This window comes from Bombus fervidus, chromosome 12, assembly GCF_041682495.2.
Source record: "Bombus fervidus isolate BK054 chromosome 12, iyBomFerv1, whole genome shotgun sequence".
In the NCBI taxonomy this organism is placed as follows: Eukaryota; Metazoa; Arthropoda; class Insecta; order Hymenoptera; family Apidae; genus Bombus; species Bombus fervidus.
In genome coordinates this window covers 10069141-10093534 of record NC_091528.1, presented here as the reverse complement: position 1 = coordinate 10093534, position 24394 = coordinate 10069141, and the positions used below count along the sequence as shown (strand labels likewise).

The window sequence follows — 24394 nt, the reverse complement described above, 5'->3', positions numbered from 1 at the left end:
CACGAATATTAAATAATCGAGTAATTAACTTGGCTAAATTTATCAAACCTTATAAAGACAATGTTTTGTCGTTGTACGTTTTAATATCTTTTGTAGAAAGGATTTTCTACAGCATGTAAGAATAAATCATAGGAATAATTGGCAGAATATAAAATGATACCGGATAGCTACTAAGACATGGATTTTTTAACGTTATGTTTTTAGTATATTCTTATGAATTTTCCAAAGTTAAATTCTCAGTACATTATTCTCTATTTACGATGCATAATAGTCGATGCTTGATTTCCTGAGCATAAAATATTTAGCATAAAAAGAAAGAAATTTTATAAAAGGTAAAGTTATGAAATCCGAGAGTAATTTTCATTCGTTATTGCTCACTGGTTGTATAGAAAATAAATAACCGCTGAAAACATTGGTCGATAGCATTTAACGAGTATATTACAAAGATTAGCTTTGAGCGATGCAGCATGGATAATCGTACGTAGAATATTAAAACGGTAAATTTTTATTGAAAAACCAATTTCTAAAGCCATAAAATTCGACTACTTTCTCGAATTTCAGTCCTATCTTTTCGCTGAAATTCAGCGGTAAGTAATATTATTGTGTAATGTAACGCGGATTGCAATTAAATTTCGATGACGATAATATACAGAGTGACGCAAATTGTTAAACGTTGTTATGTTAAACAAATAAACGTGAACACCCGCAAAGCATCGAAACACACGGGTTTATTCGATTCCTCTGGACTTCTTTCCGATGCCTTCCGACGCCTACTTTATTCCACTTTTCAATATATTTGATCTAACGAGAAAGAAAAGTTGACACAACTGCGATCGATGCAGTTGCTCGTGGATCAAATTCGATAGCTCTCGTTGAAAGACTAGAAGGAGTAGAAATCGAAGTCATTTGATGGTCGAGTCATTAACTATATCGTGTTCGATTGTCTTGAATAGCTACAATTACTATATCGCGTTAACTTATTTTGCCTGCTGTTTCCTTTATGACTTTCTATCGGTAGCTTTCCAATAATTAATATATGCTAATCAGAAACATTTAAATATGTAACTTGTAAAATCTATATAAAAAAGTTCTTGAGTATCTTTCGCTCGCGTTCTCTCTACTTTGTACTCGACTCTTTTCTTCTCTAAATAAAATATTTTTCTCTCCCGATAATCATGGAAAGACGAATATTTTCTTAAATTTCAATGTCAGTATGTCGTGGATATACGAGAAGTTTAAAAACGAACAATATTATATATCGCGCAAGACGACGAGCTATTTGCTAATCGAATCTCGTTCATAAATATTTTGCTTTCTAGATTTTTAAGCAGGTTTCAAAGGAAAAGAAGTCCGAGGAATTCCCGACGCGCGAATTTCTATCACCATACATTATTCAAGCATTTCTGCATACTATCTAATAAAATAATTATAATAAACAGAGATTTCAGCTTGCCAGTACCTAAAGAGATTGAGCAAAAACTATTTGAATAAACTGTCGTAAATACTGTTTCCCACCGAGTCGAATTCCTTACAATCGTTGCCGGCGCATACTTCTAATTTCTCTATTTGAATTTCCAGCAACAGATTACTTGGAATATAGAAACATTTCCTGCGAATGTCATTTATATCACTAACGAAGAAATTTAATAACGCTGCTACGTCGATTCTTATTTATAAAATCTTCGTCTTCGTGAAAAATCCACAACCGAAGTAGCCGTACGAATATTTGGACTTGGTATTAAACAGTACTTACAAAAGCAACACACACTTTACACACTTCTCGTCGACTACTCACCGTCGTGTCGCCATGTCGTTGATCGAATTTCGATATTTTTTCACGGCGGTTTAACGCGTCGAAAAATCGGTACGCGCGAGGATGGTCCAAGGAAGATTGAGAAATGGAACACGCCGATATCTGTTCTAGATGGATAATTCTGCGTATGTGCCGAATCATCTACCGCCGCCATCCCTGGTCGTGTTTTCACAGGCCGGGGGGCTGCCGGAGGCTCTGAGAATGCAAAGACCCTTCAATCCACAAGTTAGTGTCCTAACGTCCTTACCTATACGCCTAAGCCTGTCTTTGCTTTTCTACTCCTGTTTGTTTACCTATGCGAAGATCTGGTGAAAATAATATTTCCGACAACGCGTCACAGAGCGACGATTAGCCCGGTATTCTCCTAACACGGCTTCTTTTCTCTTCCCTTTTTTAACATCATCGCCTTTTCACAACTACCGTAGCTTAACGCGCGTATAGGAAAATTTGTACGCTTGGTAAATCTGATTTATCGTTTCACGATCGTTTTTATCTTCAATTTTTTAAGAACCAGATTTCAACGCCGTTGTCACGTTTTACGAATCTTTTTCTTTTATTATTTTATTTTATTCCTCCATCTTTCCTATGTTTTCGTTAAATCGTTGCTCCAGTGTTTGTAATTACTGTTCCTTGTTCCAAATATTATTTTAACCAGTCTGGGCAGAACTATTGTAACTAAAACGGGACGGATACTTGAAATTGACATTTTAACGTTAACTATGGCTTTAAGAAGGAAGAGAATAAGATATTTATAATTATGATATTAACTTTTATGTAATAGACTTTTTGCACACGAAACTCGGTGACCAGAGTGACACGACGAGGATATAGGAAAACAGATTTTTACATGGAAATAAAAAAAGGAATGTTATTCTCTGGCGATATACGTACTTTGGATAATTTATTGCGAATTCATTTTCCTACTATATCATAGTGAATAATAAAAGGCTGCTGGCCGATCTTTATGCTTCGAAAAATGTCAATTTCAATGGACCAACTGCAGTTGCAATCGTTTCGACCGCAGCCGCTTTATGCACACCAATGGTAATTAATGCACGCTTTGAATAGGGATTTTGCTGAATGTGTACGAACGAATGTAGTACATATATGCATGCACGATTCGTAGAGAACATGTTGTTGTAGACAATTCATTATTTTACATTTTGATGGTAATGCAAAGAAACGTAATTATATAACCAAATTGGCGATGCGTCGCAAACTATCGTAAGTATCAGTTATCATCTGTAGATGTATTTACATCATGACAAAATCTTATTTTAATAATTAACGAATAAACACGGTGCGTTTTGTCTTAATAAAGACAGCGTATAATTTTATAGAGCGTACACGAACACCCTTGCGAATGATCGTAAATACTTAAACAGATTTGTATTTGATCCAAAGCCAGTTGCTTCTTACCGCGTTTACCCACGTAAGGTGTAATATGTATGCAAAGAAAATGTAGAAAATAGCAAAGGGAAAACCGTTGAATCTATGTTGGCAGAGTTAAGAAATGACTTGTTGGTATAGGTATACAGCTGTACCGGTTTATAATAAAATAGTTGCCTAAAACAGAGGCGATTATTCATCGATAGGAAGACAATGAAATAATATCCATCGGAGCGTTGGAAAATGTATATTTTTAAAGTGTTTATTAACGAGCTCGTTTAAATACACGTCACAGAGGGATATTGTATTATTGAAACCGATTGCAGTGTATGCTTGGAATAAAAATAGGGGCTCGCTATCTTTCGAGACACGTACAAAACGATTGATTGGAATCGGATAATAAAACGTGGCAGCATATCAAAATTCGGTGCCGTTAAAAAATGAGATAATTTCGTTGGAAATTAATCGCGGCGGAACGACGAAATTTGTACGCGTTTTTGATCAGAGAAAGAGAGTGGAAGAGGAAAAAAAAAAAATCTTGTAAATATGCAGAAACGCGTGGCTATCGACCCGTCGGTAGTTTCAAAAAGACAATTACTATGTCGTAACTGAAAAACTACGTTGTACTCGATCGTCTGGAAAAACTACAATTTTCACGATTACGACACCTTGTCCGCTCTGTGTTTTCTTCCTTTACTTTCGTCGCTTCTTGTCGATTTTTGCTTTCCAGCAACGAAAACACGCGACGATCGCAAGCATTTAAATTCAACTTGATTTTTCGTAATTCAATTTTATCAAAGGAAAGGACATCTTGCTCGGTGAATTGCGAGAAGCTGACGAAAGCGTTCGGAAGCTTGCAGAAACTTTATACGAACGTATCACGAGAATTCTACGAAACATTTTGAAACAAATGTAGTCTCTGACAAATAAAAAAATATACGTATCAGCGAGACTGTCCTTAACACTAGTTGCACTCTTTCTTCCTTAACTTTCTTAATTAACTTCCACGTACATCTTCAAATTTTACCAACGAATAATCCAAAATACGTGTGGTCATGGTAATGTCTCGTTATAGTACCGAACAATTTGCAAAATGCTTTACACGACACACACGACGCGTATATGTAAATACCATCGAATGACAAAATCCGCCAGTCGCTTAGTTGCCAACCCATTTTCTGTCCCAAGTACTTGAGATGCTTACACGAGCCACTGTGTATAACAGAAAAAGTCTCGAGTATTTTCTTATGAAAGATTGCAGCAACCACCATTGTGTAATTGAAGTAATAACGAATGACTAATAAATGAGTAATCGGACGAATGTAGAAATGCGGGTATCGACAAACGAGAACCTCATTTCCTCGTATAAAAGAATAATAAACTAATCGTGCCGTACTAATTCCCGTATAACTGGTCGGCTGCATCATTATTGCCTCGATGAAATGTTTATCCGGAAATCGCCTATCGGATGCGACGAGTTGGCGATTTTCTGCCAGCTTTTTAACCGTTTGCCCGGCAACTCCGTTTCCAGGAATAATATTAAAAACGTCAGGAATCTTGATCGCTACAACCATTCGGCTCTCGGAATATATATCGAAATTGAAATGTAATAAGTTTAATTAAAATCACACATGGTGCTCGTGCCATGTATTAATCATAACTAATGACCGTGCGCCATGTAATTAATTTGTGATTTTTAATTAATCGCTCGGCAATGCGTAACAATCGCTAACGATTTTTCAAAAAAAATACACCTTTGTCTGGAAATTTTTACACCTACGCTTTGGTTACTATGAAATTTGTTACTTTCCGTCGGTAGCGTTACACTCTCGTGCTTTTTCCTTCGATTAAAGAGCTTGCGATAGAAGCGATTCTTGCACGTTGCTCCTATTCAAGAAAGCAGAAAAATATAGCATTTTCGATCCTGTTCGGTGTCTTTCAATCGTTTCAAAGAAAATACTCGTCGTATAGCGTAATTGCTCGGCGTATCTGTAATTAGTTGTAATTAAATGACAAAGTTGTGCATCTGTGGATAAGAACTTTTCATTAGAACGTATTATTGTTTAAAAAGTCGCGTTTCGCAGGGGTCGAAAGTTTTTATTGCGAGCTCTTTAATTTTTCGAGAAATTAGATTTAAATGTCCATAATTTCCACTTTCTTTTTCTCTTTTGTAAACGTGTATTTTGTGATAATAATCGAACTTTGAAATATTTGAATTTGTAGTTCTGTAAAGACGTAATACGATATTTTAAACCATATTTTCAATAGAATATTTTAAACTAAGGGGGAGGTGGTAGAGTAATAAAAATAAATACGTTGAAGATGTTTTCCATGGAACTATTACACGTACGAAGATTGTGCGAGAGCTATGAGAATTTTTCAAGATATCGCATCTGAATTCTCCGGCATAAATTAACCAATAACGTCGAATATTTACAATATTTTAACAGCTGTAACTTATAATAACTTGTAGATTCAACAATATCATCAATCGTCGATTTATAGTGCAACAGGCTCCTGCTAAATACAATTAAATCGAAAGTAGCTTTTAAAAACGTTTTAAGAACGAATTTACTAAAAATAAAAGGAACAGCCGTTAGGTGGTATAAGAATTCGCAAATGTAGCGACTTTGTTGTCAAATTTCAACGTTTCTCTCGTCCGATTTTTAAATATATTTTCACGCAAAATCTAAACTATAAAATCGTACAAACGTAGCGTAAGCGTAGGATGTTGGGCAGAACACCCACGCGACCAGGAATATCGATTTGATAGTGCGTAAGCATTGTTCAAATATTAGTATTCGATTTTCGATCGGTAATAAGTAGATATGTTTCCATTTCTGTTTAAAATGCAATTGCTCTTTCGTAGAAATATTAACGGCTGATGCGGAACAGGCTGGATCATTCGCAGGAATTTTTCCATCCAACCAAATATCCTACGACGAGATGTATTTGTCAAAAACAAATTCCACTTAATATTTGTCCAACTCTAAATATGAATGTTTAGCGGTGTAATGACGATTCTATTTGTTGTTGGAAAGTGTGACACACAGCTATACAAAGGATGATCAATATTAAATCAAAATTAATGAAATACTGATGTCGCAAACATCACGTAGACAGATAATGCGACGCCGTGTCAATATTCCGTGTATATTATAAATACGAGTAGTGCGTCGATCCTGCCTCGTTCTTCGAGTTCTCGAGCCGATCGTATTTTTCTATCGTTGAAAAATTCCAAAATTTTCGCGATATCTTTCTCCTAAGCGCAGGGACAAGGTGCGATACTTCGTTCCAATTCTTTGCTGCAATTTTTACTATGCGTAGGTCCTTTCGTTTATTTTATTATTATTATTTTTTTCTTTTTTGAAGACCGCGGTAGAGACAAAGTGTATAAATATGTTTGATAAAAAATATGAAATCTAATTTTATAGGAAAAACTTTGGTTCGAGTATAGATAATTTGTCTTTTATTCGTTTTTACTCGTTTTCATACTCGTGTCGTTTCGCGCGATATTCTTTGCAGTGGGCGAGATCGATAATTGATGAATGGAAAAACTGATTACGTTAATAATTTAAAACAGAAAATTTGATAAACAGATAATTCGATGCATTAAATACAATTAGGGTAGGCGAATGATAAAACGTTATTCGTAATTAAAGTAGGTATTTTATTCGTGTGTAGCTTTTAAATAAATATATCTGAATTATAATATTTTTCTATATTCTTCTTCCACGTATATTTACTTATTCGTTAAAATTTCATTTCAAGCAACAATTGTATTTCGTGTCCTCTCTGATTAACGAAGATATAGAAGAATAATATAGAATGGAAATTATTCTACAAGCTTGAGGAAATACTAATTTCTACGTGTCTAATATACATCACGATAATAGTGTTTCGATGTTGTAAGTTGTAGAAAGAAAATTACATTGCGAATAATACACGGTTAAGCCATTTTTTCATCGAAGAGAAGGGAAAATAAGAAATTGAATTAAATCGATTTACAATACCACTGAACGATATAGAAATATATACCGTTTCTTTCGAGGTCTATACACAACATTTTTGTTTCTACAAACATTTTAGTGTTGGGTTGTTCGAAATGTTTCTTTGGTTTTTAAAGGAAATAATAGAGGGACAGTGTTTTTTGTTTTATATTAGTTTATTGAATTATGCACGAACGTAATAATAGAAATAGAACGAAATGGATGATTCGATAAAATAGTATAAAACAGAAATTGTTGCTCATCTATTGTCATCTTATGAAGCGAAAGAAACTTTTCGGACAACCTAATACAAGAAGATTCTTCGGCTTCTTATTTTCAGCAGATTCTAATTTCACCAATTTGTGCTGAAACGTTCATCGATGAAACGTACAACAGCAAATCCTGTTATCAAGTATAAAACGTGAAATAATTTCGTGCATTGCCAAATAAAATTCTAAATGCGCTGGAAGAAAGAAGCAAAGCTGAACGACCGAATCTGTCGATAAATCCAACGGAAAACCATAATTAACGAAACAACGCAGAAATGATTGGACAATCTAATATTTATTCAATTAAAAAAAAAAAAAAGAAATTCTTTTGACATCGTTATGCTAATGTAGCAGCGAGGAGAGACGGTTCAATGTAAAAATTCAGTTTCATGGAAATATCGTGATGCGACACGTAGATTTGTAAAGAATTCTTAACAGTCGCCCCTCTGATAATCCGATATTTCTCGTTTTCTAAAATAATATAAAACAGAAATTGTCGTTTGTCTATTATCACCTTATGAAACGAAAGAAACTATATTTATCCAATTAGAAAAATAATAATAATTTTTGACATCGTTATGCTAATGTAGCAGCGAGGAGAGACGGTTTAATGTAAAAATTCAGTTTCATGGAAATATCGTGATGCGATACGTAGATTCGTGAAGAATTCTTAACAGTCGCCCCTCTGATAATCCGATATTTCTCGTCTTCTAAAATAATATAAAACAGAAATTGTCGTTTGTCTATTATCACCTTATGAAACGAAAGAAACTATATTTATCCAATTAGAAAAATAATAATAATTTTTGACATCGTTATGCTAATGTAGCAGCGAGGAGAAACGGTTCAATGTAAAAATTCAGTTTCATGGAAATATCGTGATGCGACACGTAGATTCGTGAAGAATTCTTAACAGTCGCCCCTCTGATAATCCGATATTTCTCGTTTTCTAAAATAATATAAAACAGAAATTATCATTTGTCTATTATCACCTTATGAAACGAAAGAAACTATATTTATCCAGTTTTAGAAAAATAATAATAATTTTTGACATTGTTATGCTAATGTAGCAGCGAGGAGAGACGGTTTAATGTAAAAATTCAGTTTCATGGAATTATCGTGATGCGACACGTAGATTCGTGAAGAATTCTTAACAGTCGCCCGTCTGATAATCCGATATTTCTCGTCTTCTAAAATAATATAAAACAGAAATTGTCGTTTGTCTATTATCACCTTATGAAACGAAAGAAACTTTCCGGACAACCTAATATTTATTCAATTAAAAAAAAAAGAATAATTTTTGACATCGTTATGCTAATGTAGCAGCGAGGAAAGACGGTTTAATGTAAAAATTCAGTTTCATGGAAATATCGTGATGCGACACGTAGATTTGTAGAGAATTCTTAACAGTCGCCCGTCTGATAATTCGATATTTCTCGTTTTCTAAAATATCCGGCAAAATTCATGGATAAAACTTGCGATATTATATAACCGGATATCTCATTTGCAGTATGCGGGTATTTCTATGAATTCGAGCACATTGAAATAGCGTATAATACCAAAGCAATATGGCATTATACTGTTAATAACGCGAAACCACTGTGTTATAATAATCCGTCAAAATGTGAAGCTTCCCCCCGTCAGTTGTATCATTCAATTCGCCGTGATTGACGAGTCTATTAAGCTGGCATAGTGAATGCCTCGATGGAAATCAACGAGTTCTGTTTTGTAACGTTTGTAATAATGGAACACCAGGCCACGGTAAATGTCATCGTTGCGAATCCACTCGATTGCGATCGAAATCTTTCAAACATTTAGCACACGTTGTGTTTGCCCTTTTCCGAAACGAGAAATTAAATTAACGTTATTAGGTATTTTTAATAGAAACTGCGAGCGAATTCGATACGATAGCGATCTCCTCCTCTTGTCTTTTCTTTGGCAGAGTGTTTTGGCGAGCGTAGCGACTAACGTAGGTAAAGTAAAAAAATAAAAAGCTTCAAACTGAAGCGTTTTACGCTCTGTTCCGTGTAAAGATGTTCGTTTCACGAATGAAGTTTCTTCTCGAAAATTGTTTAAATACTGCGCGAGCCACTGTACGTATTATAGTTTTGGCAGATTTTTAGAGTAACCTTGCAAGTATCTGTAATAAGATTTATAGTTGGGATTATAATTATCCTGGAACTTTGGAAAAATTTATGAGCAACGATCACGAAGATAGAGGAAAAACCATTTAAGTAAGAAATGTTTCCTAAAAATATATGAAGTAAATTGGCGTAAGATTTCTACACAGTACAGTATCAGATAATTAACGTACGGTCGTAATATCCAATTAGAAGCGTTTCCTTTCTTCAATTATGAATTGCAAAGCAGAAATTTGAAACGATTCGTGTAGTGAGTAAATTTAATATTAAAGCCTTTAATTACATTATATTATGTAGAATAATTAATATTTAAAATATTCTATAAACGGCAACTTCATTCATACCAGTTATTACACGCTAGCTATAAACTTGAAAGAGTTTAATTATTCGAAGTTTGTTAATAAACTGGTTAATTAAGTAAAAAATAATATTTAAATAAGTTGCAAGCTTGAGATACGAGTTCTAAGATTCTAAACGTTCTTTCTTATACTAATTCGTACATACTCCGCTGAACCGAGTTTCATTCGTACAACAAAGCTTTAATTAGCTACAATGTTGCTTGTCTCATAATTAATAAATTATCGACGATAACTTTTATGTCCGTTTGTTCGTGTTATGATAACCCAGTTCCATAGCATAAGCATAGCATAGCATAAGCATAGAAATATAAATTTTGTGTAAGTATCTACAATCTAACCATTGCAAGTTACAAAAATAACATAGTCTACACCTAATTTTCCAATTAAGCTACAATCTACTAAAATCAACTAACGATCCAAGCACTTTTTCACGGTAGTATATTTATCCCATAACAATCTCTCCGTGACTAATGATATTTTTTTTTATTGTCTAGGTGACCGACTCGAAGGATCTCCAAGTGCCGTTCAGCACTGCGGCTTCTCTGGGTTACGGCCTCCATCATATGCTCCACTTGCCGCCGCAATTTTTGCACCCTCTGGATCACCGTTTACCGTTTGGAGGGTTCAGGCCCCTGGGGCCATCGGCTTTCGCTCCGCCGAGCAAGTGTCTGAAAGTAGAAACAGGAAACGGCCCGGTCACCGGTTCCGGTTTGCCAAGTATCGGCTCTTTGTCGAGCATGTCGAACATGTTCTCGCCATCGTCGTTGTCCTCGGCCAGCGGAGGTGCCGTCGTCTCTGTTTCTGGAGCGTCGGCGAGCATCGGAGGCGTCGGAGGCGTCGGAGGCGTCGGAGGAGGTGCGAGCGCGGCAGCGGCACAGGAAGTCGCACCGCAGAGTCCCGCTGGCTCTACCAGCCGATCGCCTACAGGGACCGGAACCGGTTCGGTTCCTAATCGCGGCACCACTCCGGAGGACGAGGATCGCGACGCGAATGCCACGCCTGGGTCCGAGAACACAGAAAGATCTACGCCCGAGGAGGGACGACCGTATCGACGTGAGTCCGCGTCTCTCATTTTTCCCTTCCTTCTTCTGCGAACAGTTGCGGATTTTTCTGCATTTGTGGCGAATTTAATTTAAGTACCGATCAACGTGTAAAACGTATACGCGTGGTTCTCATTGCGTCTGAATCGGTTAACGCTGCGACTATCAGCGTCGTCCAAACGAATAATTCTTTGTAGAAATTTCATACATTTGTAATGGCGTACTTTTACAAATAATTTTTGTACGAAGTATACGAGTAGAAGCTCGTATCTCTTACCGTATTTATTTCCTTGAAACAAGTTTTGTACTTTTGTCATGGATAGCTTTATCGTTGATGTCACTGATTCATTTACAATCTCACTGTATGTCGTTTATCAAGCGTGCGTAATATATAAAAATTATATAAAATATTCAACATGAAGTTGTTGCGACAATCGTTTTGCGAGGAAGACGTTTAGCTTCAGTTTTCTTGATCGTATCCGTAAAAATGTGAATTTTAAGGCATAAAAATCCGCAATCTGTTCACGAGATTATTTGCTCTTGTAGTTACTCTCTAGATTTCCTTGATCCCTATCTGTCTAATCTTTTTCTTGTTCTCTTTCTCAATATTTTTTTGACATTTGTATTATTGGACACGGTCTTACGATCCTCGGTGTTTCGAATATAATGGAATCGTAACTAGCATAGAAAAAGATCCTGCGCTTTTATCTCTATGTTCTATCCTCTTTCTCAAAAGAAGTTAGGCGTTTAATTACATGAAAAAAAAAAAAAAAAGAGAGGAAACGAAAAGAACAAAATGATTAAAAGATTAAAAGTATAATTGAAAAGATAATCGCGCGCGTAAATATTTAATGCTGCATTGTTTTTGTGTTTTCACTCGATGAAACATTTATCCACGATATTACAATTAATACATATTTTCCCTTTTATACATGTAACGCGACGATGCATGTTTCTCCTATATTTTAAATACCGTGTTTTAGCTACGATATCGTCTCAAGTTCGTTTTGCCGGTGTTTCGTATAATATCTATCGATAGATATCGTTAGTTTTCTTACCTTGAAACTCTCCTAGGAACCTAAGATTTCTCTCAGCGGCGATTAATAATTATTCATATTCATACATATTCATATTGGATATTGAATATTCGTATTTAGTTTTTATAATACCGTAGCAGTGTCTGTGTCGGATAAATGACAGATGAAAAAATTCTTTATCGCGTGTAAGTTATACGAATGATAAATTAAATGAAACGAATAAGCGTAACATTGGTGGCGTTGAAACGTATTCGAATAATAAAAGAGTATCTTGCTACATCTAACAACGCAGCCGGTAGGTTTCATGATTTTTATGTTGACAAACGTTCTATGTATATACAAAGAGCAGCTGAAACGTATATAGGAATTTGCAGAGGAGGAACCACGAAGATTTGTATGCTTAATCTACCTAAGTCGTTTATTTGAATTCTCAGGGGCGCAACAGCTGTGTCGCGTCTGAAAGCTCACGCGGGCTTTGTTTCCATGTGTTTGCTTATTTTTCGGTACAGTCTTAATTACCGAAAGATAGAGCCATTCATTTTTCTCGGATACGATTCTCGCGGTGAACCATTCTTTCTTTTCTTTTTTTTCCCGCTACTCTCTCTCTCTCTCTCTGTCTTTCTCGAGCTTAACGTTCATCTAGCATATGCCGAGATTTTTATCGTTCATCCTCTTTGCGTTCGAAGAAAGTACTTTGTCCTTTCGTCGACCAAACAGTTTTCGCTCTGTAAATTCTTTCTCTTATTAAAACCGAAAACAGCACGTAGCGGTCAGTTTTTCCTATAACTCTCTTTTCCTCTCTTTCTTTCTCTTTCACCGGCTGTCTGCTCGTTCCACCGCAGCTAATTTTCGTTTGATTGCGAGACGAGAAAAAAAAAAAAAAAAAAAGAAGGGGGTTGGAAAAGGTCGAAGGTGTGCAACCTTGGCGTCAAGCAGACTTTTTAGGTTTATTTTTCGAATGGTTCAGCGCCAGGATAACGATGTCCTTTGACCGTGGCGAACCCTATGACGTTAGCCGCGTCGCTAATTAGTCGATATTCACTTTGTGGCGGCGAGTCTGCGTTTCAGAAGGGACACCGATTCCGCAAAACTGCACTCAAGCGGTTTCGAATTGAAGATCCTTTTTTCCAACCGTGTAGATTTTTACGCGTGCCTCGTCCAACTGTATTTTCTTCCACGTTTTTCAATAATTACGTCCATGGTATAAACTTGCTTCTAATAAAGCTTCGCACGCTGCATAGCGTTCTCATCTCGTATACAGGGTGTTGCAGTCTTGCGCAACTACATACTTTCGGAATAACATTTCTAACATTGTCCGCTTTCGTTTATCCTGGCTTTCTGTAATCCAGATACGCCATTAGACCATTGATAATTTTCACCCAAGTGTACAGTTAACCCGATATCCGTTAATTATTTCCAAACATATCGGTTTTCTTGCAAATTCGCGTGCTTTCGCAATTCCAAATCTGAAACTCTACCTAAATGGATCATAACCGGCACAAATAAACGTAATTATCCTACGAACAGGTAAAAAAGAATCGTATGATTTCTCGAGGAAAACTAAGAGAAAATTGACGACGAGGTTGTTGATTTAACGAAACGACGAAAATAACGTTCGTGTTTGTGTATTACGTTAAGACGATATCGACGTGTGTATGCGTGTAAAGATTTTTTTTAACTGGTAGAAATTAATTGCGTAATCTACGTATAGAGTTGGAGAATTTGTGGGGAAAATCGTGAAATGATCAGCAAATAATTTGATCGTGAGCCTGTGAGCTGTTGGTGTGCGTTTTAAACGCAACGCTGCATCGTAAATGCTCGCATAGCCGTCCGCCCTTTTTGGTAGCCGCGCTCCAGAAGGGGCTTTCAATGTATCGATACCTACGCATGAAATATGTTCATAATCACGATTGACAGGGAATCATGGTAAATAGTCATTTGCTACTCCATTCGCGAATTTACATTACGCCTCTATTTGGATCTGACGGCGCAGAAAAATCTGCAATTAATATTAGTATGCTGGCTATATATAACTATACGCGTAATCATCGACCTTTTAGCGATGCCGATGATTTATCATATTCCGTTACGGGTAAGCATTATTTCTGCTCTGTGTTATAATTAGAAAAGAAAAAGATTTATAAAGAGACTTGAAAGCATCTACGAAGATTTACAAACAGACGGGATAAAGTATAGCGAAATAAAGGGAAGATCTGTTGGGTTTTCCTGTTTACAGTAAAAATGAGTTTTGGTGTTATCAGAGTAGCAGAAAACTAAGAATTAAAAAATTTTCGTAAAGATTTTATCCAACTAAATCGCATTATTTTCTTCGTATTTTCTTATATATTTTACATGTTTGTCCAAATTGTACATATCCGTGTCATTTGAATTTCAATATTTCATTAGTCGGCATAGTGATATTAACTTTAGAATAAATATAATAAACAAAGATATTTCTGCTTACGAACGAAATCCATAAATACTATCGATTAATTACATTTTTCTATCAAAGTGACGAGAGATGGTTCGCGTGAGAAGAAACGGCTTTGGAATTTTCTATCGAAATCAAATCGATTATAGTGTGATCGTGGAACAGAGGCTAAAAGGGATAAAAAAAAAAAAAAAAAAAGCGAAAGGGCGGAGTAAGAGAGATATGAAATATGAGCACGGAAATGCAGATATTTGTCAGGAAATTGATAACTCGAATAAACTCGTCGCAAAACGTTCAAACAGTCTGCCAAACGGGACGATTTTACCTCTTCTCCCGGCAGCAAACCGAACTATGTACAGACATCGGTCGACTACGGCAAATGCGTGATGCGTGCGCGTGTACGGGTGCGTGTACACGTGCACATCGTCGTATGCACCGCGTATTACGACGATTCGGTATAAAATTCACGCGCTACTCTGATATACTATTCGAACAACTGATTGTACACGAATTTTATAGCTATTTGTATTTTTCGCTAATTCCGTTGTGTAACTTTTGCAGAAATGTGGCATTACGCTGATTGCGCGTAGATTATACCGTAACTTCAGCATAACCGTGTTTTTCCACGCTGATCCCAATAATAAGATCATCATCGTTTTATACGATTTTCAGTTTGCGTTGGAAATATTATCGGTTACCTTTGCTCAATTATCATTAACATTTCGCGCCAGTTACATGCAAAAATCCGCACGTATATTCGTATTTCCCGCGATTCTCTGTTAAAAGCATAATCTTCCCTATCGAGCAACGAGATATCGGCTTACTTTTCTTGTAAAATTTGGATTTGTAAGGAACGCGATCCTTTTTTCTCCTCAATCTTTTTCCTAAAACGTAAGAAACCGGGGTGCAAGGTAACTGTAACATCGATCTCGTTTTCGAGGCTCGTAACATTTCGAACATCGAAACAGAATTTTACTTGCAATTGGTTTCTATGTTTTTGTAATTGCGTTAAGTATATAAATATGGCTTAGTATTAAAGCAACGTTCGTTCAATCCGTTTAAACTTTATCCAACGATGTACGTACCGTGTGTCTTTCGCAGAAAATTTGCAACGTCAAATACAGCCAACGTCTGTGGATGTTCATACAATTTCTCATTGGCAAGGTGGTACATTAGTTTAACACTGATGCACGCCGTGCTTCGTTAACGATCAACGTTATTGGCCCATACTGATTTAGCCTCGGTTACCTAAAATTCATTCGCATTAAAGAATGATTGACGTATTCTGGCGTTTATACGATTTTACTGTAAAACCGTCCTAGTGACGCGTACCTTCTCTATGAAGAGATAGCGCAATAATTTATTCTTAACGCGGTTTATTTTTAATAATTGGTCGTATAATCGACGTGAAATTTGTCTCAAAAAGTACATACAACTTTCGCGACCGAATCAAGCAAACGCTTCTATCATTTATAACTGTGTCGTCGATCATTTGTCTGCTACTTGTACGATTTTTTCACGACGTTAAAACGATCGACTATTTTATCACACGGTTTGATACGTTGTAGCTATATATATACCGTTTTGGAATATTTAATACGATTTTCAATAAAATTAGCTGGCATTGCGAGGCTCCCGACATATATTAATTCAAATATTTTTGCAATTTAGTTGACATAAAGAAATTTAAAATCCTTGCGTACGTATCTTTTCATGGCGAAATTTGTCTCAAAAAGTACGTACAACTTTCGCGACCGAATCAAGCAAACGCTTCTATCATTTATAACTGTGTCGTCGATCATTTGTCTGCTACTTGTACGATTTTTTCACGACGTTAAAACGATCGACTATTTTATCATACGGTTTGATACGTTGTAGCTATATATATATACCGTTTTGGAATATTTAATACGATTTTCAATAAAATTAGCTGGCATTGCGAGGCTCCCGACATATATTAATTCAAATATTTTTGGAATTTAGTTGACATAACGGAATTTAAAATCCTTGCGTACGTATCTTTTCATGGCGAAATTTGTCTCAAGAAGTACGTACAACTTTCGCGTCCGAATCAAGCAAACGATTCTATCATTTATAACTGTGTCGTCCATCATTTGTCTGCTACTTGTACGATTTTTTCACGACGTTAAAACGATCGACTATTTTATCATACGGTTTGATACGTTGTAGCTATATATATACCGTTTTGGAATATTTAATACGATTTTCAATAAAATTAGCTGGCATTGCGAGGCTCCCGACATATATTAATTCAAATATTTTTGGAATTTAGTTGACATAACGGAATTTAAAATCCTTGCGTACGTATCTTTTTATCGCGTATTACCTTGTTGTTTTTATACAAACATAAAAAGCACGCGATTGGACAGTTCACTGATATACGAGCACGAGTGTCACGGCCCCCTGTCATTTATGTGATGCACGCGGTGCACTTTGCACTTTTTTGTGTGAAAACGCAGCTTGTAGTCGATCGTTCATACACATGATCCGTGCATATTTCCGTGAAATGTCCGAGTGAATAACGAGGGGCTGTGTTTTATTTTATTGTTTTATTATTACAGATTAATTTTCGTTTGATTGTTTCGCGCTGCTATCGAAAGACGTGACGCGAATTTATCGGGCTGAATTTCGTAGGAATTTTATACGTTCCAAGTATTAAGTGTATGTGTATATATACATATATGTTTTTTTTTTTTTTTTTTTTTTTTCGTAACATCTTCACGTATCGGAAAATGAAATTTTTGGTCGTGGAAAAATTAGAGAATTCCACATTATTCGTCGTTATAATAATTACTTTGTCGCTTTAGGATCTCGCCACTGTATAATTCGCTAATTTTCAATGTCGTTACGTTTATTCTCGCTTTTTCTTTGAAAGAATAACGCGTTACAGAATTTTCATTTTGTGCCCCGCAACCGTAAAGAATAATTTGCTATATAATATCACATAACGTATTATAAATATTATAATTCTACAAATGAACGTACGTAGAGCTACCGAAAGTACAACTTGACAAAAACATACGAGCATCGTCCGTATATATCATTGTAGATTTTTGTACACGTGTGACGATGGAATTATGTACGCTATAGAACAGAGGTAATAAGTCTCAGAGTAATATGTGCTTTTGATAAGAAACTAAAAAACAAAAAAAACAGAAAAATCAAATAGCCGGACAACAGTATAAATTTGTTCGTATCTCACTGGTACTCGGTGCTCTTATAATTCCTTTTTTTCTTTTTTTCTTTTTTATTATACGCGAAATAGGTACGTTGTATCGTTTAACGGAAGATAAAGTTCGATTTTAATGCTTCTTGTGTAATTCACCGGTGAATAACTTGAATAAATTTGTATATTTCGGCGGAATATTTCGCTGGAATATCGTAAATGATAATATACGTGGACCGCTATCGTATTTTACGGATAATAACATTTCTCGTCGTTAGGCAGATTAAAAAGAATACAAAAAGGAAATTTCTAATAAACAAATTTAAGAAGAGAAGATCTACTACGAGATAAAAGGTAATAGAACGATCGAGTCTCGTTCGTTCGTTTAGATAGTGAGCGAAGACAACGATCCGAGAGAACGTTCGCTAGTCGAATTGCAGAAGAATTAATTTTGACAACGTGTCTCGCGTGCAAGCGGCTGGCCATTGTTGAAATCGCTTTCATGGCACGTTTACACGGTATTCCTAATGGCCTTCTCACGCAACCACCGTAAAATAGAGAAATCATTGTAAAAGGTCCGAACGACGTGCACCCTTCCGGTCGTTTCTCCCGAGATAAGGGAGGAGGGTGGAAAAATTTGATTATCAAATAATTCGTAGGACGTGATAGTAAATCGCGGCGTGGCTCGTCGCTCGCTCAAGGAATACAAATGAGGGTAACTGCTTCCGTGCGCGAAACGACGATAAAACCGTGCAGATGGACAGCTTAACGAAAACCTAGCGGATCGTAATCCTTCGACATATGTACGTCGGTAGATAATTTTTCAATTTCGCCTTGCTCTCTTTCAAACGTACGTAGCTATGGCCATTGAGCGGGGATTTTTTCTGCGTTTATGGGAATTTATGCGAAATCTACAGAAATATATAAATTGTGGATGAAGGAATGCTCGTTGTAACTTGTCGTAGGTAAAAGAATCGACATAAAATTACATTTACGTGTAAATGCAATTTTCGCAAAGGGTAGAACCGGTGCAGTTTTATTTATTTGTAATTTTATTAAGTTCTCGTCACGGTGAAAATAATTGATCCAAGTGTCTGCATACCTGTTTGGAACACCGTAAACGATTCTAATGAAACGAACGTGCAAGATTGATACTGCGAAGGTCTTTCGCTTCGTTTCATAACTGCAGGTGTGAAATTACGTAGTCGTACGTCGCTGTCCTCAATAAGAACGACGCTTATTAACGCTAGAACTATGAAACCAGTGAAAACCAGCGTCTCCAAAATTTTCAAGCTAGCTCCTTTCTTCATTTTTTATCGCAACGATACTCTATCTTGATTGTTAGTTGAAAATTGCACGCGTTTCGAGATATAATTACCGAAGAAACGGCCATAGTAGACTATCGATAGGTAATTCGAATAATTATGAGCAATAGTGTGTATCTGATATCACGATGATTTTAATGATCGAAATCGAGCAGTGACGGTAACATTGCTGCGAACTGAAACGCTGTATTTCCATTGTGTTCTTAATTAGAAATCGCGGCTGTCTTAAATTTTAATTATTCAACAGATGGACCGATTATCGTTGTACCGTTGCAATAATTGCGAACAATAGAGTACGTCTAATATCATAATCGTTACATCGATCGAAATCGACTAGTCGTAGGAACATCGTTGTCGAGCGTGCGCTTTGATGGCGCGTATTGCCGAAAAAATTGGCCTGGCAGGTTATAAAATACAGGAATAGAAACGCGCATGATCGAAAGAGCGGAAGGATGGGAAATGGACGCTTGATGACGAGGGTCGCTGTGTCTCTGACCTATATTACCGTTCAAATTTTTAATTGCATTTTTTCGATTGTCAAAGAGAGACAGAGGGTGCCTTATGGCCCGTACCAATCTCATGTCTGACCATTGTCCTTCTGTTCGTTTGTGTTCGATGAGAGAGCACGGCGACATTGCAGACGCGGTGCAGCCAATTACCAATCACTCATGCGGAACAATAAAGCGGAACCGTGGAATTCTTGTTGGAAAGTATCGCGTTTCATATGTATACACCTAACACGCTGACGTCGCATTACAATCATTGTATGTGTGTGTGTGTGTGTGTATTTATATATGTGGGAGATGGAAGGACATCGGGGCCTTTTTTTGGAATGTTTGGGAAGATCCCCGATACTTTAGTCCAGACTTTTTACTATAGCTGTACTTAAATAATAACACTGAGAAATAGTTGTTTATGACTTAACCCAATTATGTTTGTCCGAGATTTACGACAGTGGGCTTGGGCTCGAAGTGACATAACGGGTCGCCGAAGGTAGCCACGGTCAGGGGAGGGACGCGTACCTAACAGAGGTATGGAGTAATTAAATAGCTCTCCTTAGAAACAAAGATTGATCCGAGGGGTACAGAGAGGTACGGAGAGGAGTATATAAGGGCAGTTCCACTTGGACCGAGGGTCAGTCAGATAAGTTCTACTTGTACCGTGGACAAGTACGTTGAGTCACACCCGAATCGTGGATCAGTAAGTTGAGTTCGACTTAGACCGTGGAAGAAATCGCGTTCGTCATCCCGTTGATCGTGGATTTCGTTATCGAGTCTAAGATCGTTGCCATTCACACTCCGAGTATCTAATTGCCACGGTTACTTATCAAATTCTATCACGATCATAATTGTACTGGTAAATATCTTCGCTCTTGCGTAACAACAATGTCTAATCCAAAGAAAGATTCGTTACACGCCCCTAACTCTAATGATAACCCGACATATAGAAACGTAAGGAAAAGTTACATCCGTGGAAAATAATTAATAGAGCGAGGAGAATTGCGCGCGAGACATTAGCTGCGATTAGGGACAGCGAGAGATTACAACAAATACAAATAGCGACATTGTTGGTGCACGTATTGGATTGTTGGGGAAATTTGTAGCGAAAGATAAAAAGGGTTCAACCAGTAACGAGATTGTAACGTATTCGATGAACGAGATAGACAGCTACGATGAACAATTTCTTAGACAGACGACGTAAAAGTTATAAACTTTTCTAACATAGCTGTCTCTTTCGTTACGTAGCTACTTGTGACGTGGACAACACGGAAATTCGTTAAAATCGCAGCATGTGGATTTACGTAAGCGCGAGTAGCATAAATTTCTGCAACTCGCGAGAATGGTAAATAGAAAAGTGTAGCAATTAGGATAATTAAACGTATCGGTGGTAGAACGTCTTATTTGTTGAATTAGGTCAACGAATATCTTGAAAAGACTGAAACGGTAAATCGCGCGGTCGTTTACGACGAATATCTGCTATGGTCACACGATGGTTAAGCAGCAGCTGGTGGAATGCTGGTCATTTGTAACTCAATAATTCTACTTCGTTTGGAATCCGGTAATCTATACTGCGGCTCGTTATTCACGCATCATAATGAGTTTCGCGTTACGCGCCTTTTCTCGCTGCGGACGGCTGGAAAGTTCCTCGTAATGAGTTGTCGATACTCGGTTATGGGTATTTGCGATAATTGTAATAGAGGAAACGTAGCGTAACGGATTTCTTGGATAGAATGGAATATCCGTGTTAATTCGTCCGTGCCATATGTACTTTTCGCAAAAGAACGTACAACGTTGTTTTTAACAACGTCTTTTAATTAATCGTGTAATAAATCTAAATAAATCTTCGCTTCCAGATTTTCCCGATTATGAGAGTTAGCAGGTAGAATTTTACGAACAGTCCTTCTTAACGCAGTAAAGTACTTCGTACGGTATTTTAAATCGCTCTGATCGAAAGATCAAGGAATAAAATATGCCGATAATCGCGCATTAGCTGTGCGAATATGGCGATGGTTTTGACAAAATTCGATAGATCATCCGAGCGTAAGACAAGCTCGAATTATTGGAATTAATCTTCCAAAGTCAGGTTGCTCTTAGCTTTTCCTAGTTTACCTTCGAAGATCGGAACGACGATATTTATGCCTCTTAATACCCCGTTTCCATCGTTGCACTCGCTTCGCGTTACAATCTCTACACAGAGATAAAAATAGAAAACCGTGTTAGCAGAATGCGTATCGATGTAGTCTCGTACGCGAGTATTGCATCACGGATTCGATGTTTCTTTCGATCGCAGTCTAGGTGTCTCGAGGAAACCATTTGTCCGCAAGTATATACGTTTCAAACGAGTACACGCCGAGCGTTGTGATAACCAGCCTAGCCATCTATACCTCGAGTAGTACTTAATATTCACGACTGTATCGAATATCCAGACGTATACTATTTCTCGTGTCCTCCTTGAGTTTCAAGTTGACAACCATTCTTCGCGCAGTACGTACACCGTTTCGAGTTTCAATAAACTCGGCCGAATTTGTGCCTAAGAAATCCACGCTCGCTCCTCTCTTTTCTCGCTGATTCCAACTATTCCGTGCTATGTAAACCGGGAGAATAGCGTTTCTCGTTGCATTGCTGGCGTAAAACGTACCTACTAAAATGGACGAAGCCGAACGATAGGGAAGAGGGGAACGAGAGAAGGTTACGACGGGGAAAAAGACGAAAGATAACCGTGAGAAAGACGTTCGATTTATTATACAAGAGCAGCAGGTGCAGTTGCAACTGCGGCGACGTCGAGTACGCTCCTCCTCGTGATAGGGTATATATAGTCGAGCTTCGGAATGGGAGAAGAAGTAGGAGAGTGGAAGGTAGCTCAGCATTGGTGGCGGCGTTGCGTGCAGTAAAATAACTGAGACTTAGCGTCCTCCTCCTCTCAACTGCAGCCAACTAGGCGGAGCTCTATATACGCGCTGCATGTGCATTGGGTAAAGACTCCTCCGCCTGGATCCTTGCGCAATGGAAAGGACCGTGCTTGCTTGTCTTCCTCTCTAGATACGCGTATTTCTTGCCGTGCTTAGCCTACGCTCCTACACTTTCCAACTTGCCACATAGTCCTGCGCGCATCAACCCTACTACCTCTTCGGACACCGCACGCGCCGCTCTCAACGCTCTTCCTTTCCTTTCTGCTACTCTGCTCGTCGATCCTCGCTCGTCTTTACCGGATTATGCCAGTAATCGATTTCTTTCCTTCCTTGTCTCTCACCGTTTCGCTGCTACTCGCAACTCGTTAGGTTTCTTCGTATTTCGCCTATTTATATCGCGCTTCAACATCTTCCCATTTACGACGATTGTAATTTATCGTAGAACGCACGGTATAATTCGGAATACGTAGGTTCGACGCAAAGTCCTGGAAACGCGTCTCGGACTTAGGCCCTGTGGCCGTCGAATAGTCGCAACAATACGAACATTTTTACGAACACGTTCGAAGAAGAAACAACGCGATCAGAAGGAAAGGAACCGTTCAACCAACATCGATATTTCGTTTATTTCATCGGTTCTTGTACGCGATACTTGCTCGCTGAACCGGACAACCCTGACACAGAGTTCTTTCAATTATCTCCAACGTTTGGATATTTCCTCTTGCGGACTGTCCGACCCTAAAGTACGACGCGTTGAAGACCAACGACGTCTCACGATGTACAACAAATTTGGATGCAAAGTATCATCATCGGATACAGAGTCTTAAAACAGAGTCAATAGAAATAATCGTAGGTTGCTACGTTTCTTCAAAAAACCTAAATACATCGGCGTGATGTTGGTTGCTGAGACAGCGAGCACGCTCGATCGCACCGTTTTTCCGTAACGTCGCACGTTCTTCGCTGCATTCGCTGTATATTTGCGGTAACGCATGGTTAAGCTCGTCGGCGACGGTTAAAGTAAATCGTGTATATTCTTCTGGTTTGCGTTGGCCGCCACCCCTTTGGGAACCGTATTTCCGGATGGTTGGCACGAAGTTTGGAAGAAGGAGATGGCTGGATTCGCATAGATGCGCGTACAAGCGCCATGGCGATCTCCTATCGTTCGTTCCCCTTCTCCTCCGCTAACCTAACTCCTACGCGTGCTCCTACTCTTTCCGTGCTCGTCTTTGCAGCGTCGAGACGCGGCGCGACGCGGCTTCCGCCGTTCGTTTAACGATCCCCCGCCACCTTCTGCCCGGGATAGAAATAGATGCTCCGCCTCCTAGACGAGTTTCTCTTCGTCGACATCGAAGGTGGCGCGGAGGAACGCGCGCGGTGTAACGAGCACAGCCACACGGTCGAGAGAGGGAGAAAAGTCATCCGCTACGTGGGTGGATCTTGAGGTAGCAACCTCTTTGCCAGGTTTTGGGCGTGGTGAGGGAGGAGTTGGCTTTTATCGTATATAGAAGTCTTCCTTTGTATTCACTATCGGGCCGGATACCTGCACACCAGCTACAGACGTTATCCTGCCACCGGCTCCCAATTATCCTGTTACGCATCGATGGACTCGTTTGCGCGCCGATTTACTCGCTACGCGATGTCCCGAGCGCAATCTTTGCGCGTTGCAGACTCGAAAAACGATAGCTTCGATGTTCTGGTTTATCGCCGTGCCATGCTCCTTCTTCTTCCTTTTTTTCAGCGATGGCACGTAGCTTTATTTCTGGTAAACGTCTAGGGTTAACCAGTTTAGCTTTCACGCTGTGTGTAGGGATGAGTACGTTTCAAAGAGTCGTTGAACAGATGCGCGCTAAACGACGATGGCGATGTTACGAGTTGTCCGGAAAATCGTTCGGAACTCGTGTTTCCAGTAGCGGCATAATCGACAAGATTGATTTCAGTGTAAATGCTATGGTAGGGCTTCCTTTAACTCGAAAGATTATGCATATCTCAGGATTATTTCCGTTGGTTT

The 24394-nt window shown here is 38.1% G+C and overlaps 1 protein-coding gene across 7 annotated transcripts in view; it reads left to right on the top strand.

Moving 5' to 3' along the window:
• LOC139993116 (E3 ubiquitin-protein ligase Rnf220) overlaps nucleotides 1–24394 on the top strand; it is a 223253-nt gene that overhangs the window by 3544 nt on the left and 195315 nt on the right. For 6 of the 7 annotated variants that reach the window (XM_072014557.1, XM_072014558.1, XM_072014559.1 and 3 more), the window contains 2 exons: nucleotides 1925–2038; nucleotides 10455–11013. In XM_072014557.1, coding sequence (XP_071870658.1) covers nucleotides 1925–2038; nucleotides 10455–11013 — 673 coding nt within the window. The remainder of the gene's footprint in view (nucleotides 1–1924; nucleotides 2039–10454; nucleotides 11014–24394) is intronic. The other variant, XM_072014563.1, reaches the window with a different exon arrangement.